Source organism: Sander vitreus, unplaced genomic scaffold, assembly GCF_031162955.1.
Source record: "Sander vitreus isolate 19-12246 unplaced genomic scaffold, sanVit1 ctg348_0, whole genome shotgun sequence".
Classification (NCBI taxonomy): domain Eukaryota; kingdom Metazoa; phylum Chordata; class Actinopteri; order Perciformes; family Percidae; genus Sander; species Sander vitreus.
In genome coordinates, this window is record NW_027595485.1 from 16,082 (window position 1) to 32,500 (window position 16,419).

Here is a 16,419-nt window from a genome sequence, read left to right on the forward strand (position 1 = left end):
TCATATTACATAGCCATATTTATTCTGGTTTTTGATGTTTTAAGCCCCCAACGTATGATCTGACTGACTGACTGGCTGACTAAATAACTGACTACCTGTCTGACTGACTGACTAAATGACTGACTGACTGACTGACTACCTGTCTGACTGACTGACTGACTAAATGACTGACTGACTGACTACCTGTCTGACTGACTGACTGACTGACTACCTGTCTGTCTGACTGACTGACTGACTGACTGACTAAATGACTGACTAAATGACTGACTACCTGTCTGACTGACTGACTGACTAAATGACTGACTGACTGACTGACTACCTGTCTGACTGACTAAATGACTGACTGACTGACTGACTAAATGACTGACTGACTGACTGACTACCTGTCTGTCTGACTGACTGTCTGTCTGACTGACTGACTGACTAAATGACTGACTGACTGACTGACTACCTGTCTGTCTGACTGACTGACTGACTGACTAAATGAATGACTGACTGACTGACTGTCTGTCTGACTGACTGACTGACTAAATGACTGACTAAATGACTGACTGACTACCTGTCTGTCTGACTGACTGACTGACTAAATGACTGACTGACTACCTGTCTGACTGACTGACTGACTAAATGACTGACTGACTGACTGTCTGACTGACTACCTGACTGACTGACTGACTACCTGTCTGACTGACTGACTACCTGACTGACTGACTACCTGACTGACCGACTGACTGACTGACTGACTGACTGACTGACTACCTGTCTGTCTGACTGACTGACTGACTGACTGACTAAATGACTGACTGACTGACTGACTGTCTGACTGACTGACTTACTAAATGACTGACTGACTGACTGACTACCTGTCTGTCTGACTACCTGACTGACTGACTGACTACCTGTCTGACTGACTACCTGTCTGACTGACTGACTAAATGACTGACTGACTACCTGACTGATTTACTACCTGTCTGTCTGACTACCTGACTGACTGACTGACTACCTGTCTGTCTGACTACCTGACTGACTGACTGACTACCTGTCTGACTGACTACCTGTCTGACTGACTACCTGACTGACTGACTACCTGTCTGTCTGACTGACTGACTGACTAAATGACTGACTGACTACCTGTCTGTCTGACTACCTGACTAAATGACTGACTGACTACCTGACTGACTGACTGACTACCTGACTGACTGACTACCTGTCTGTCTGACTACCTGACTGACTGACTGACTACCTGACTGACTGACTACCTGACTGACTGACTGACTACCTGTCTGACTGACTGACTGACTGACTGACTGACTGACTGACTAAACTGACTGACTGACTGACTGACTACCTGACTGACTGACTACCTGACTGACTGACTACCTGTCTGTCTGACTACCTGACTGACTGACTACCTGTCTGACTGACTACCTGACTGACTGACTGACTAAATGACTGACTGACTACCTGACTGACTGACTGACTACCTGACTGACTGACTGACTACCTGTCTGACTGACTACCTGACTGACTGACTGACTGACTACCTGTCTGTCTGACTACCTGACTGACTGACTGACTACCTGACTGACTGACTACCTGTCTGTCTGACTACCTGTCTGACTGACTGACTGACTGACTAAATGACTGACTGACTACCTGACTGACTGACTACCTGTCTGTCTGACTACCTGACTGACTGACTGACTACCTGTCTGTCTGACTGACTGACTGACTACCTGACTGACTGACTGACTACCTGACTGACTGACTACCTGTCTGTCTGACTACCTGACTGACTGACTGACTGACTAAATGACTGACTACCTGACTGACTGACTACCTGACTGTCTGACTACCTGACTGACTGACTGACTACCTACCTGTCTGTCTGTCTGACTGACTGACTACCTGACTGACCGACTGACTAAATGACTGACTGACTGACTGACTACCTGTCTGTCTGACTGACTGACTGACTGACTGACTGACTAAATGACTGACTACCTGACTGACTGACTACCTGACTGACTGACTACCTGACTGACTGACTGACTACCTGACTGACTGACTACCTGTCATGCATTGAATTATGCGATCGCATAAAGTTTTTCTGGAGGGACTGGTTAGTCTTCCACAAACCGAGGGAACACACTGCCCTATCACATGACACGTCACAGCGGGGGGGAGCCTCTCCATGTGAACCAGGACACCCAGGTGAGCCAGGTGAGCCAGGTGAGTCCGTTATGTAACTGTCCAGTTTCCAGGGAAGGGCCCGCTCCCCTCAGCTGACCCCAGCAGCGAGGTAAAGCCTCTCGGCTCGGCCTCTGGCAGCAGAACGCTGCGGCTGCCCGCCCTGATCCCATTAGGGATGTATTTCAGGTGCTTCCTTGAGTTCTCCCTCCATGACCTAAGAGGGTTAGAGTCCTGACTTCGTTCACTCTCTGCAGCCTGGATGAGGCTTGACCCTTCTGCTGCTAAAACCTGCCGCCGACCACACGGATTTCACACCTTTTCGACTCTTTTTGTCCGGTTTTATTCTTCAGAATCAGAATCAGAGAGAGAGATTTATTGCCAGGTAAGTCGCCTGTAGCAGTGGTTCTCAAACCTTTTTCAATAATGTACCTCTTTTTGAATAGTTTCTTTAAGCCATGTACCCCCTAAACAGTGCTAATCATTTTTGGTAGACAATAAAGTCTCTATAAAGAGGGCAGCGATAGATTTACTAAACAACAGCCTTGGACCTGGAGAACATTTAAATGCTGATGAGAAATGGATGCAAAAACTTGGAAAAAGACGGTATAAAGAAGGAAGGAAGGCAAGAACAGGTCGGACATAGTATGAAAAACTTCAAAAACAGTGACATTACTTAGACATAGACGGACAGTAGAAGGAAGGAAGGTTAGATTAGGTCCAAAGAAGGCGACACAAATGTCACATTTATGGTAGGAAAAAAGTCTACTGTACATAAAGAGGAACAATGTTCTGGACAACAGCCTTGTAACTATTAAACATGTTGTTAAATATGTCACGTACCCCCTGTAGTCCTCCAGAGTACCTCTAGGGGTACATGGACCACCTGTAGTCCTCCAGAGTACCCCTAGGGGTACATGGACCACCTGTAGTCCTCCAGAGTACCCCTAGTGGGACACGTACCCCCTGCAGTCCTCCAGAGTACCCCTAGGGGGACATGTACCCCCTGCAGTCCTCCAGAGTACCCTCTAGGGGGACACGTACCTCCTGCAGTCCTCCAGAGTACCTCTAGGGGGACATGTACCTCCTGCAGTCCTCCAGAGTACCCCTAGGGGGATACGTACCCCCTGCAGTCCTCCAGAGTACCCCTAGGGGTACATGGACCACCTGTAGTCCTCCAGAGTACCCCTAGGGGGACACGTACCTCCTGTAGTCCTCCAGAGTACCCCTAGGGGGACACGTACCCCCTGCAGTCCTCCAGAGTACCTCTAGGGGGACACGTACCACCTGTAGTCCTCCAGAGTACCCCTAGGGGTACATGGACCCCCTGCAGTCCTCCAGAGTACCCCTAGGGGGACACGTACCCCCATTTGAGAAACACTGACCTATAGCACCCACTAGGAATTTGCCTTGGTTGATGGTACATTCATAAAAAAAAACAATAATATAAATGACACAAACAAATAACACACACACACACACACACATATATACAAGTATATACACATATGTTTGTTTCACTATCTTTGTGGGGACCCGTCATTGACATAATGCATTCCCTAGCCCCTTACCCTAACCTTAACCATCACCACTAAATGCCTAACCTTAACCCTTACCCTCACCCTAACCAGAACCTCATTCTAACCCTAATCCTAAAACCAAGTCTTAACCCTCAAACAGACCTTTAACCTTGGGGGGTCCAGCATTTTGGTCCCCACAAAGCTGTCGGGGCAAGTGTCAGTCAAAATGACCTTTTTCGTCCACCAGCCAAAGGGCTAGTGAATGTTCAATAGATTATGATTGGCTGATGACTGAAGCAACTGTACCAGCCACTTGCATATGTTACCAGCATTTGACTGGTGCCAATTTTGGACCCTACACATACTTACATATAACTATTTAACATTGAGAAAAAAGAAAGAGGCTGTGTGGGTTAGTGCAGGATGTACAAACGTGTTGAGGGATTAGGAGAGGTTTAGGATATGTATGCAGAGGACTCTCAAACATGCGTCCACTGAGGATTAAAAGAAGCTTGCAGCTGTAGTCTGAGGTCATCTGTTGGTTTTTCTGTCCTTTTCTTCAACCCTCTTCCTTCAGGGTGACAGTCCCTTGTTCGATACATTTTACTATTTACTATTCATTAAGTTATAGTACTTCTACTTAAGTAGAATATTGTTGTACTCTTTCCACCTCTGGTGCTGCAACAGTGTGAATTTCCCCTTTGTGGGACACAGATACACAGAAGTGTAACTGTGTGTGTGTGTGTGTGTGTGTGTGTGTGTGTGTGTGTGTGTGTGTGCATGCATGCGTGTGTGTCTGCCTATGTGAATGTGTTGGTTGTGTGTCTGTGCGTGCATGTGCGTGCGTGCGTGTGTATGTGTGTGTCTGCCTATGTGTGGCTGCGTGTGTGTGTGTGTGTGTGTGTGTGTGTGTGTGTGTGTGTGTGTGTGTGTGTGTGTGTGTGTGTGTGTGTGTGTGTGTGTGTGTGTGTGTGTGTGTGTGTGTGTGTGTGTGTGTGTGTGTGTGTGTGTAGTGTGTGTGTGTGTGTGTGTGTGTGTGTGTGTGGGTCTGCCTATGTGAATGTGTGTGTGTGCGTGTGTGTGTGTGTGTGTGTGTATGTGCGTGCCTGTGTATGTGTCTGAATGTGTGAATGTGTGTGTGTGCCTATGTGAATGTGTGTGTCTGCGTGTGTGTGTGTGTGTGTGTGTGTGTGTGTGTGTGTGTGTGTGTGTGTGTGTCTGCCTATGTGAATGTGTTGTGTGTGTGTGTGTGTGTGTGTGTGTGTGTGTCTGTGCGTGCATGTGCGCGTGTGTATGTCTGTGTGTCTGCCTATGTGTGTGTGTGTGTGTGTGTGTGTGTGTGTGTGTGTGTGTGTGTGTGTGTGTGTGTGTGTGTGTGTGTGTGTGTGTGTGTGTGTGTGTGTGTGTGTGTGTGTGTGTGTGTGTGTGCGTGCGTGCCTGTCTCTCTGAGTAAATATACTTTCCTACTTCCCACCTCAGGGATTAATAAAGGAATTATTAGGAGAGGCGTCTGTTTCTCTGGACCAATGGGGAACCACGGCTCCAACCTGGATGACATCCTGGCCGAGGACATGCACCACTGGTACAACAAGTTCATGAAGGAGTCTCCGTCGGGCCTCATCACGCTGTTCGAGCTCAAGGCCATCCTGAACCTGAGGGGCATGACGGAGAACGCCAACAGCTACGTGGACCAGGTCTTCTTCACCTTCGACATGGACGGGGTGCGTCACACTCACACACACACACAAGCACACAGAGACACACACACACACACACACACACATACACAGACAGACAGACACACACATACACACACACAGACACACACACACACACACACACACACACACACACACACACACACACACACACACACACACACACACACACACATAGGCAGACACATACATACACACGCATCTCACTCACAAACATGTTTATCAAATTTAAGGGTAACTTTGGTTTCTGTGTCTGACAACATTATGAAAGGATCCCTACAGAGATAGACCTTTTAGTTAAAGAGGAAGATCCTTTTAGTTTAACATGAAACAGCCCCAAAATCACCATCACCAAACTACACCAGACTCCATGTAAATAATCAGGACTTTTAGCGTGTATAGAGCCAGCATATCTCCACCAGACTCCATGTAAATAATCAGGACTTTTATCATCGTAAAACACACTTCATTCAAAGTGGAATAAACCCTTAATTCAACCATTTACATGTGGAGATATGCTGGCTCTATACACGCTAAAAGTCCTGATTATTTACATGGAGTCTGGTGGAGATATGCTGGCTCTATACACGCTAAAAGTCCTGATTATTTACATGGAGTCTGGTGGGTAAAAACAGACCTTTTAGTGGACATTAACTGCTGCTGAACATTAGTCCTGTAGGGTAACATTACAGCTTGGTTCTGGTTTAATACTGGACCAGTTTCAGAGATTGTTGTTCCATCAGACACTCAGACACAAACACATGGAGACAGAGAGTCCAGGGTGAAAGAAAACAAAATGACCCTTTAAGTTTCGGAGCTAAATGTTCAGAGAACTTTGACCTCTGTCTGCAGGACGGCTACATCGACTTTGTGGAGTACATCGCAGCCATCAGTCTGCTGCTGAAAGGGGAAATCAACCAGAAACTGAAGTGGTACTTCAAACTCTTCGACCAGGACGGAAACGGCAAGATCGACAAAGACGAGCTGGTGTCCATCTTCGCGGTAATCATCGCACAAATCCTCCAAAAACCATCCGAGGATATCAGGGGGTTGTTCCACCCCCCTCTGAACACCAGAGCAGGGGGAATGAGAGGGGGGAACACCAGAGCAGGGGGAATGAGAGGAGGAAACACCAGAGCAGGGGGAATGAGAGGGAAACACCAGAGCAGGGGGAATGAGAGGGGAAACACCAGAGCAGGGGGGGAATGAGAGGGGGAAACACCAGAGCAGGGGGAATGAGAGGGGTAAACGTCAGAGCAGGGGGGAATGAGAGAGGGGAACACCAGAGCAGGGGGGAATGAGAGGGGGGAAACACCAGAGCAGGGGGAATGAGAGGAGGGAACACCAGAGCAGGGGAATGACGCACACATACACACGCACACACACAGACACACACACACACACACACACACAGACACACACACACACACACACACACACACACACACACAGCAGCGGGGTAAATGATCCCTAAACACCCAACAATGGATCACAGATTGAATATGTAATTTCACAACAGTGTGTGTGTGTGTGTGTGTGTGTGTGTGTGTGTGTGTGTGTGTGTATGTGTGTGTGTGTGTGTGTGTGTGTGTGTGTGTGTGTGTGTGTGTGTGTGTGTGTGTGTGTGTGTGTGTGTGTGTGTGTGTGTGTGTGTGTGTGTGTGTGTCTCCCTCTGCAGGCGATCCAGGACATCACACGCAACAGAGAAACCAACCCTGAGGACGTGGTCTCCATCATCTTTGAGAGGATCGATGTGAAGGGAGAAGGTAAACAACAACATGCTAATACAGATATTATATAATGATATTCTCAGTAAGAGCTCCTGCACACTGCCTGCGTGGCGTGAGCGTGGCGTGAGCGTGTCAGCTGCGTGGCGTGAGCGTGTCAGCTGCGTGGCGTGAGCGTGGCGTGAGCGTGGCGTGAGCGTGGCGTGAGCGTGGCGTGAGCGTGTCAGCTGCGTGGCGTGAGCGTGTCAGCTGCGTGGCGTGAGCGTGGCGTGAGCGTGGCGTGAGCGTGTCAGCTGCGTGGCGTGAGCGTGGCGTGAGCGTGGCGTGAGCGTGGCGTGAGCGTGGCGTGAGCGTGGCGTGAGCGTGTCAGCTGCGTGGCGTGAGCGTGGCGTGAGCGTGGCGTGAGCGTGGCGTGAGCGTGGCGTGAGCGTGTCAGCTGCGTGGCGTGAGCGTGGCGTGAGCGTGTCAGCTGCGTGGCGTGAGCGTGGCGTGAGCGTGGCGTGAGCGTGTCAGCTGCGTGGCGTGAGCGTGTCAGCTGCGTGGCGTGAGCGTGAGCGTGTCAGCTGCGTGGCGTGAGCGTGGCGTGAGCGTGGCGTGAGCGTGGCGTGAGCGTGGCGTGAGCGTGGCGTTTTCTGTCTTTTCACACCAGAAACGTGTCCTGGTCTGGACACATGGATGTTTCCCATTGATAAAATGAAATAATAGGGTGTTCTTCAACTTTATTTTGTCAATATTTTTGTGTTTGTACATTTTATTTGATTACAGCAAAGACGACGTCAGCAGTATTGGCGGCAAAATAGGCTCCAGAATATTTCTAAATCTACGTTTTCAAAATAAAGATGAATTTTCTCATCATTTACTGCGGCAGAGATATTGGAATTGCAAATTTCCCATTTAAATGCATTGCGTTATTGGCCAAAACAAATAAGCGTTGCTTATAGCGCCCCCTAAAGGCCGATCTTTGCCATATTTGGTATGGAGCATCGTAGTGGGATGTTGAACAATGATCTCAAGTTCTTTGCTGATAACATTTAATTTGGCCGAGATATGATATGATACGTGTGTGGTAGCTAGCTAGGAAAATGTGTTTGGTCGTCAAAAGCTGGTTTTGCGCAATATTGCAAAACTTTAAGCGGAAATGGGCGTGGCCTATATCATGTGATTCAGCTTGATTCAAGGAAGACGTGGATGTAAGGTCTTCTAATGTGTGAAAAACCATTATAGCGCCACCTAGTGGTCCACATGTGTAATTGTTGGTAGGTGTGGTCCATGACCCATTGTCTATCTACCCTGTAAAGTTAAAGTTGTTCACGTTAGTGTAAGTAGTACATTTAGACGTGGGTCCCATAGGCCACGCCCACGTTGACCCCTCAGTACCCCAGTCTAGGGTTGGCCTCAGGAGGGGCCCTAGATGGTACCCAACACATTTTGTGGTGGAAGTGGTGGAAGTGGGTGAATTGTTGCGCCTGAGGACCAGGCCTGAAAATGGCAACCCCCCACCATGTACGGTTTAGTCTGAGTTTTAGGCGGAGAAGAATAATGATGATGATGAATAATCAGTAGAAGAACAATAGGGGTCCACAGCCCTGCCGTAAGAACGGCGTAGCTTTGCTATTGTCCAGATTATTTACATGGAGTCTGGTGGAGATATGCTGGCTCTATACACGCTAAAAGTCCTGATTATTTACATGGAGTCTGGTGGAGATATGCTGGCTCTATACACGCTAAAAGTCCTGATTATTTACATGGAGTCTGGTGGAAATATGCTGGCTCTATACATGCTAAAAGTCCTGATTATTTACATGGAGTCTGGTGGAGATATGCTGGCTCTATACACGCTAAAAGTCCTGATTATTTACATGGAGTCTGGTGGAAATATGCTGGCTCTATACACGCTAAAAGTCCTGATTATTTACATGGAGTCTGGTGGAGATATGCTGGCTCTATACACGCTAAAAGTCCTGATTATTTACATGGAGTCTGGTGGAGATATGCTGGCTCTATACACGCTAAAAGTCCTGATTATTTACATGGAGTCTGGTGGAGATATGCTGGCTCTATACACGCTAAAAGTCCTGATTATTTACATGGAGTCTGGTGGAAATATGCTGGCTATATACACGCTAAAAGTTTCCATCCCTCATTAGAAGCCACCAACTGTGTTCTTACCTTTGTCCCGCCTCAGGTGAGATGACCCTGGAGGAGTTCATCGAGGGAGCCAAAGACCATGCTGACATCATGGACATGCTGAAGAATCTGATGGACCTGACGCCAGTGCTGGTCATCATCGTGGAGGGCCGGATGCTGTGAGACGGCCGGGAGCAGAGCGTAGAATCAGGGGCGACAAAGACTGACAGGAGAAGAGATCCTCCAATCCCCCCATCCTAAAAGTATAACAAACTCAACCGTTATCCCCCTTCAAAATAAGAGAAAAGACTCACCGGATGTTTGGCGGTCGGAGCGAGGTGGCGGGAAACAAGGAACCCTTTGGGATGGACTGTGATTGGCTGTCCAGCCTCCAAGCATCCAGAACTAATCCTGAGTGTGTTGAACACAGATTATGAGCGATCCTTTCGCCCCGTAGTCACTAGAGCTTAGATCGGGCCCAAAAAAATCAAGCCCGACCCTAACATTACACCGTGCACGTTGTGTCCCCGAGTCCAATTTAAACCCGACTTTTTTTTAAACGTGGGCCGTTATAACTGACGTTCTCAACTACAGAAATCTGTTTAGACTGATGTTAACGAGTAATGCAACAAGGACGAAGCATGTCAACTGCGTTGGTCGTTTATGCAGACTGGAACGGATCGAAAATGGACGCTGACGCACTGGCCGACAACAGTGCTGCAGAGGGGGGGAGACGCGATGCAGGACAGCGGGCGCCCGGATAGCTCAGTTGGTAGAGCGGGCGCCCATATATAGAGGTGTACTCCTCGATGCAGCGGGCCCTGGTTCGACTACGACCTGCGGCCCTTTGCTGCATGTCATTCCCCCTTCTCTCTCTCTCTTTCCCCTTTCATGTCTTCGGCTGTCCTGTCAAATAAAGGCCTTAAAATGCCCAAAAAATAATATCAGTGCAGGACGTCCACCCAGAGCTACGGGAGGAGCTGGAGAGCCAGAGCTTTCTCCCCACAGGACGTCCACCCAGAGCTACGGGAGGAGCTGGAGAGCCAGAGCTTTCTCCCCACAGGACGTCCACCCAGAGCTACGGGAGGAGCTGGAGAGCCAGAGCTTTCTCCCCACAAGACATCCACCCAGAGCTACGGGAGGAGCTGGAGAGCCAGAGCTTTCTCCCCACAAGACATCCACCCAGAGCTACGGGAGGAGCTGGAGAGCCAGAGCTTTCTCCCCACAGGACGTCCACCCAGAGCTACGGGAGGAGCTGGAGAGCCAGAGCTTTCTCCCCACAGGACCTCCACCCAGAGCTACGGGAGGAGCTGGAGAGGCAGAGCTTTCTCCCCACAGGACGTCCACCCAGAGCTACGGGAGGAGCTGGAGAGCCAGAGCTGTCTCCCCACAGGACGTCCACCCAGAGCTACGGGAGGAGCTGGAGAGGCAGAGCTGTCTCCCCACAGGACGTCCACCCAGAGCTACGGGAGGAGCTGGAGAGGCAGAGCTTGTCTCCCCACAGGACCTCCACCCAGAGCTACGGGAGGAGCTGGAGAGCCAGAGCTTTCTCCCCACAAGACATCCACCCAGAGCTACGGGAGGAGCTGGAGAGCCAGAGCTTTCTCCCCACAGGACGTCCACCCAGAGCTACGGGAGGAGCTGGAGAGCCAGAGCTTTCTCCCCACAGGACGTCCACCCAGAGCTACGGGAGGAGCTGGAGAGCCAGAGCTTTCTCCCCACAGGACGTCCACCCAGAGCTACGGGAGGAGCTGGAGAGGCAGAGCTGTCTCCCCACAGGACGTCCACCCAGAGCTACGGGAGGAGCTGGAGAGGCAGAGCTGTCTCCCCACAGGACGTCCACCCAGAGCTACGGGAGGAGCTGGAGAGCCAGAGCTTTCTCCCCACAAGACATCCACCCAGAGCTACGGGAGGAGCTGGAGAGGCAGAGCTTGCTCCTCACCCAATTAGGCTAATTGATTCTGGGGAAGAGAATCTAAACTCCAATAGTCACCAAAGTAAATATTGGGACGTTCTTCAACAAGCCATATATCTCCAGAACATTCTGACACTAAAACGGCATTTTTCCGACAGACACAACAGGAGAAAATGAACTTAAGGCAGTTACACACCAGACCGATAATCAGCCGTTGGACGCTCTGGTGAAGTCGGCATGGGGTACTTTCCATACCTACATTTATGGTATGGTGAAGGGTATGTGATGATGGGGGGGTATGGTGAAGGGTATGTGATGATGTGGGGGTATGGTGAAGGGTATGTGATGATGTGGGGGGTATGGTGAAGGGTATGTGATGATGTGGGGGGTATGGTGAAGGGGATGTGATGATGGGGGGTATGGTGAAGGGTATGTGATGATGGGGGGGTATGGTGAAGGGTATGTGATGATGTGGGGACCAAGGGAACTTTGTATATAAATAACTGGCCTTTCAAAATAAAAGTCTGCCTGTCTCTATGGGAATCTAACATAGGGGGAATAAGAAAATTGTGAAAATTGTCACAAAGAAAACTGGCGTCCTTAAAGGTCGGATTTTTCCTATTTCTTTTAATTAAGGCATTAAGATCAAACTCCAAAAGATGTTTTTATTTTATTCCTCTTTTTAGTCAACTGCAGCATGGGCTCCTATACTCATGAGCAGCACTGTATCGAGCGGACACAGTTGGAGGCCGGTTGTGTGTCTGAAAGCCGAGCATGCTGGGAGTCTGCTGATCCTCTTAATGCTGTTTAAAGGCTCAGCAGTCTGAGCCCTAACAGCTGATTTACAGACAGCGTCACAGTTTGATTTCTTAACCTTTGTGTTGTCTTCCCGTCCACCATGAACTTGTCCTTCCAGGTCAACATCATAGACAGTATATCAGCTGCAAAAACGATACACCGCTGTCCAAAGCCTGTCGGTATAATACCGTATGGCAGTGGTTCCCAACCTTTTTTCCTTGGTGCCCCCCCTACTTATGTCTAAGAAAAGCTGGGCCCCCCCCCCCCCGAAACCGACGTTGAGGTACCTCTCGAGATAGATTATCAGCACTTTTACGTTTCTCCGCCATGTTTCATTCATAAAATAATGATGCTGTGGCGGCAGGACAAACAAGGATGCTAGCAGCTAGCAGCTGACCTGATGACAGCAGCTAGCAGCTAGGTAGCTGACCTGATGACAGCAGCTAGCAGCTGACCTGATGACAGCAGCTAGCAGCTAGCAACTGACCTGATGACAGCAGCTAGTAGCTGACCTGATGACAGCAGCTAGCAGCTAGCAGCTGACCTGATGACAGCAGCTAGGTAGCTGACCTGATGACAGCAGCTAGCAGCTAGCAGCTAGCAACTGACCTGATGACAGCAGCTAGCAGCTGACCTGATGACAGCAGCTAGCAGCTAGCAACTGACCTGATGACAGCAGCTAGGTAGCTGACCTGATGACAGCAGCTAGCAGCTGACCTGATGACAGCAGGGGTCCCAGGTTAAGAGGTCCCGGAGGTTTGGCCTACTAAGTAGCAGCCTGAGGGGTCCCCAGACCCCAGGTTGGGAACCACTGCCGTATGGTGATAAACATGTATATCAGAGGTGCCCAAATGAGTTCACATGAAGGGCCAAAATGTATCTGGATGGAAGGCCACAGGCCCAAAATAAATGTCGATGTTAAAACCTACGTATGTAACATAAATGGTAGTTTACCAGCACGGTGCATTACAGCGCCGTTAAACTCAGATTACGTACTTTATAACTGCACAAAATGTACATTTCGTAGTCATTACTTCTAAAATAAGAGTAGAATAAGCACGCGGGCCAAAAACAAAGAGAGGACGGCCCCAAATTGGGCAGCTTTGGCGTATATACACACCCCTACTACGTCTACGTGATGTGATGTCTACGTGATGTGACGTCTACGTGATGTGACGTCTACGTGATGTGATGTCTACGTGATGTGACGTCTACGTGATGTGATGTCATGTGAAGTCTACGTGATGTGATGTCATGTGATGTCCACGTGATGACGTCTCACGTGATGTGACGTCTACGTGATGTGACGCTGTGATGTCACGTGATGTGCTCTACGTGATGTGATGTCTACGTGATGTGATGTCTACGTGACGTGACGTCTACGTGATGTGACGTCTACGTGATGTGATGTCATGTGATGTCTACGTGATGTGATGTCTACGTGATGTGACGTCTACGTGATGTGATGTCATGTGACGTCTACGTGATGTGACGTCTACGTGATGTGACGTCTACGTGATGTGACGTCTACGTGATGTGACGTCTACGTGATGTGACGTCTACGTGATGTGACGTCTACGTGATGTGACGCTCACGTGATGTGACGCTTCACGTGATGTGACGCCTACGTGATGTGATGTCATGTGATGTCTCACGTGATGTGACGTCTACGCGATGTGACGCCTACGTGATGTGATGTCATGTGATGTCTACGTGATGCGATGTCTACGTGACGTGACGTCTACGTGATGTGACGTCTACGTGATGTGATGTCATGTGATGTCTACGTGATGTGACGTCTACGTGATGTGACGTCTACGTGATGTGACGTCTACGTGATGTGATGTCTACGTGATGTGATGTCTACGTGATGTGACGTCTACGTGATGTGACGTCTACGTGATGTGAAGTCTACGTGATGTGATGTCATGTGATGTCTACGTGATGTGATGTCTACGCGATGACGCCTACGGATGTGACGCCTACGTGATGTGACGCTCTACGTGATGTGACGTCTACGTGATGTGACGTCTACGTGATGTGACGTCTACGTGATGTGACGTCTACGTGGGAATCTGATGAATGATTTGAGTGTTTTTACTTTTATACGTTGGTGAGTGAGACGCGATCGAGGCGACAGAGGGAAACGTTTGCACACGTTTGATCCAGAAAATGTGATTTATGGACTCAGATTTGATGGTTAGTTAGCAGACTGATGTCATGAAGTGGCGTATGTATGACGCGCCAATTGGTACGCCACTATTGGCGTGTTATCAAGACGCATACTTGCTTTTTAGCGTGTGTATCAACGCCGTTTGGCCTCCGTTGACTTACATTACCTTGGGATTGCGTGTGAATGGACGCCGTAGCGAGTAGTATGAAAGGACGCAGATCTGAGTAGGGAGGTTGGTCTCGCGATAACACGCCACGTGGCTTTAGGAAAGTGGCGTGTATGTTTACGCGAAGTCATGATGTCATGTTGGGAGTTGGAGAGGGAGGAGGCCATTTTGTCCTTAAAGCTGTGAACTGGTAGACGTACAGTCAGATCTGACCTGCAGCTTAGCATCAATGCTAACACGTCTTATTGTGCAATAGAGAGACATTTACAGTAAAAACTCTGTAAGTACATTTTAAACAGATCATGTTTTGTTTTGCCTTATCAATAAAGTTTTAAAAACTTTGTGTCATTCCATTTAAACTCTGACATCAACACGACCTAATAAATAATCCTCATTATAAATGTTCTAGTCACCTGATCTGGGAATTACAATATTTAAAAGGGTCATTTATGTTTTCACTAAACTCCACCAGACTCCATGTAAATAATCAGGACTTTTAGCGTGTATAGAGCCAGCATATCTCCACCAGACTCCATGTAAATAATCAGGACTTTTAGCGTGTATAGAGCCAGCATATCTCCACCAGACTCCATGTAAATAATCAGGACTTTTAGCGTGTATAGAGCCAGCATATCTCCACCAGACTCCATGTAAATAATCAGGACTTTTAGCGTGTATAGAGCCAGCATATTTCCACCAGACTCCATGTAAATAATCAGGACTTTTAGCGTGTATAGAGCCAGCATATCTCCACCAGACTCCATGTAAATAATCAGGACTTTTAGCGTGTATAGAGCCAGCATATCTCCACCAGACTCCATGTAAATAATCAGGACTTTTAGCGTGTATAGAGCCAGCATATCTCCACCAGACTCCATGTAAATAATCAGGACTTTTAGCGTGTATAGAGCCAGCATATCTCCACCAGACTCCATGTAAATAATCAGGACTTTTAGCGTGTATAGAGCCAGCATATCTCCACATGTAAATGGGTGAATTAAGGGTTTATTTCAACCAAACCAGAGTGGTGATTGTTGGAACAGTGGAAAGATGAACCAAGACGGCTTTTGGTAGTTTTATTTAGTTTCTGTCCACTTTGAATGAAGTGTGTTTTACGATGATAAAAGTCCTGATTATTTACATGGAGTCTGGTGGGCTGAACATTTGCCTGTTTAACGTTACATTGAAGCTTGCTTAATGCATCATAGTGGAGAGTAATAAGTTCAATATTTAATAGCAGAACATGGAAATACACGAGTGAAGTACAAGTACCTTGAGTTTGTTCTCAAGTAAATGTACTTAGTTACTTTCCAGCGCAGGTGAAGATGAAGATGTAACAATAAAAAGCATTACAAACCATGAGATAATTCATCTTTATTTTAAACGTAGAAAAACTAACATCATAAATGTCTTTCAGTTCTGTTTTGGTCCACGTGGTAGTTGTAGTTCTTCACCACTGGTGCGTTTGTTTTATCCACCTGAAGGTTTGTTTCCACCGAGTGAGATGTGAGTGTGTATGTGTGTGTGTGTGTCTGTGTGTCTGTCTGTCTCTGTGTGTGTGTGTATGTCTGTCTGTGTGTATGTCTGTCTGTCTGTGTGTCTGTGTCTGTCTGTCTCTGTGTCTGTGTGTGTGTATGTGTGTCTGTCTGTCTGTCTCTGTGTCTTTGTGTGTGTGTGTGTGTGTGTGTGTGTGTGTGTGTGTGTATGTCTGTGTGTGTGTGTGTGTGTGTCTGTCTGTGTGTGTGTGTGTGTCTGTCTCTGTCTGTGTGTGTGTGTGTCTGTCTGTGTGTCTGTCTGTCTGTCTGTCTGTGTGTGTGTGTGTGTGTGTGTGTGTGTGTGTGTGTGTCTGTCTGTGTGTCTGTGTCTGTCTGTCTGTCTGTCTGTGTGTGTGTGTGTGTGTGTGTGTGTGTGTGTGTGTGTGTGTGTGATAATCCAGAGAAATATGCTGAAATGGAGCCAGAAACGCAGAGAACATCACCAACAGAGTTACTGGAAAGATGACTTTGCTTCGTCCTGATTGGTCGGTGAGTCAGAGCGTTTCCTGTGTGATTGGTCGGTGAGTCAGAGCGTTTCCTGTGTGATTGG

General features: G+C 48.2%; 2 protein-coding genes across 2 annotated transcripts in view; one reads left to right on the forward strand and one right to left on the reverse strand.

Moving 5' to 3' along the window:
* The first annotated feature begins 5,236 nt into the window (after window positions 1-5,236).
* guca1d (guanylate cyclase activator 1d) lies at window positions 5,237-9,465 on the forward strand. The gene is made up of 4 exons (XM_078244976.1): window positions 5,237-5,431; window positions 6,281-6,430; window positions 7,107-7,194; window positions 9,341-9,465. The coding sequence occupies exons 1-4, from the start codon at window positions 5,237-5,239 to the stop codon at window positions 9,463-9,465; spliced, it is 558 nt and encodes a 185-aa protein (XP_078101102.1).
* A 6,736-nt stretch (window positions 9,466-16,201) lies between these two features.
* The window catches only part of alg8 (ALG8 alpha-1,3-glucosyltransferase), a 14,134-nt gene continuing 13,916 nt past the window's right edge, over window positions 16,202-16,419 (reverse strand). The window contains exon 13 of the mRNA XM_078244977.1: window positions 16,202-16,419. This exon is cut by the window's right edge and continues 261 nt beyond it. The gene's annotated coding sequence lies outside the window, so the exon portion shown is untranslated.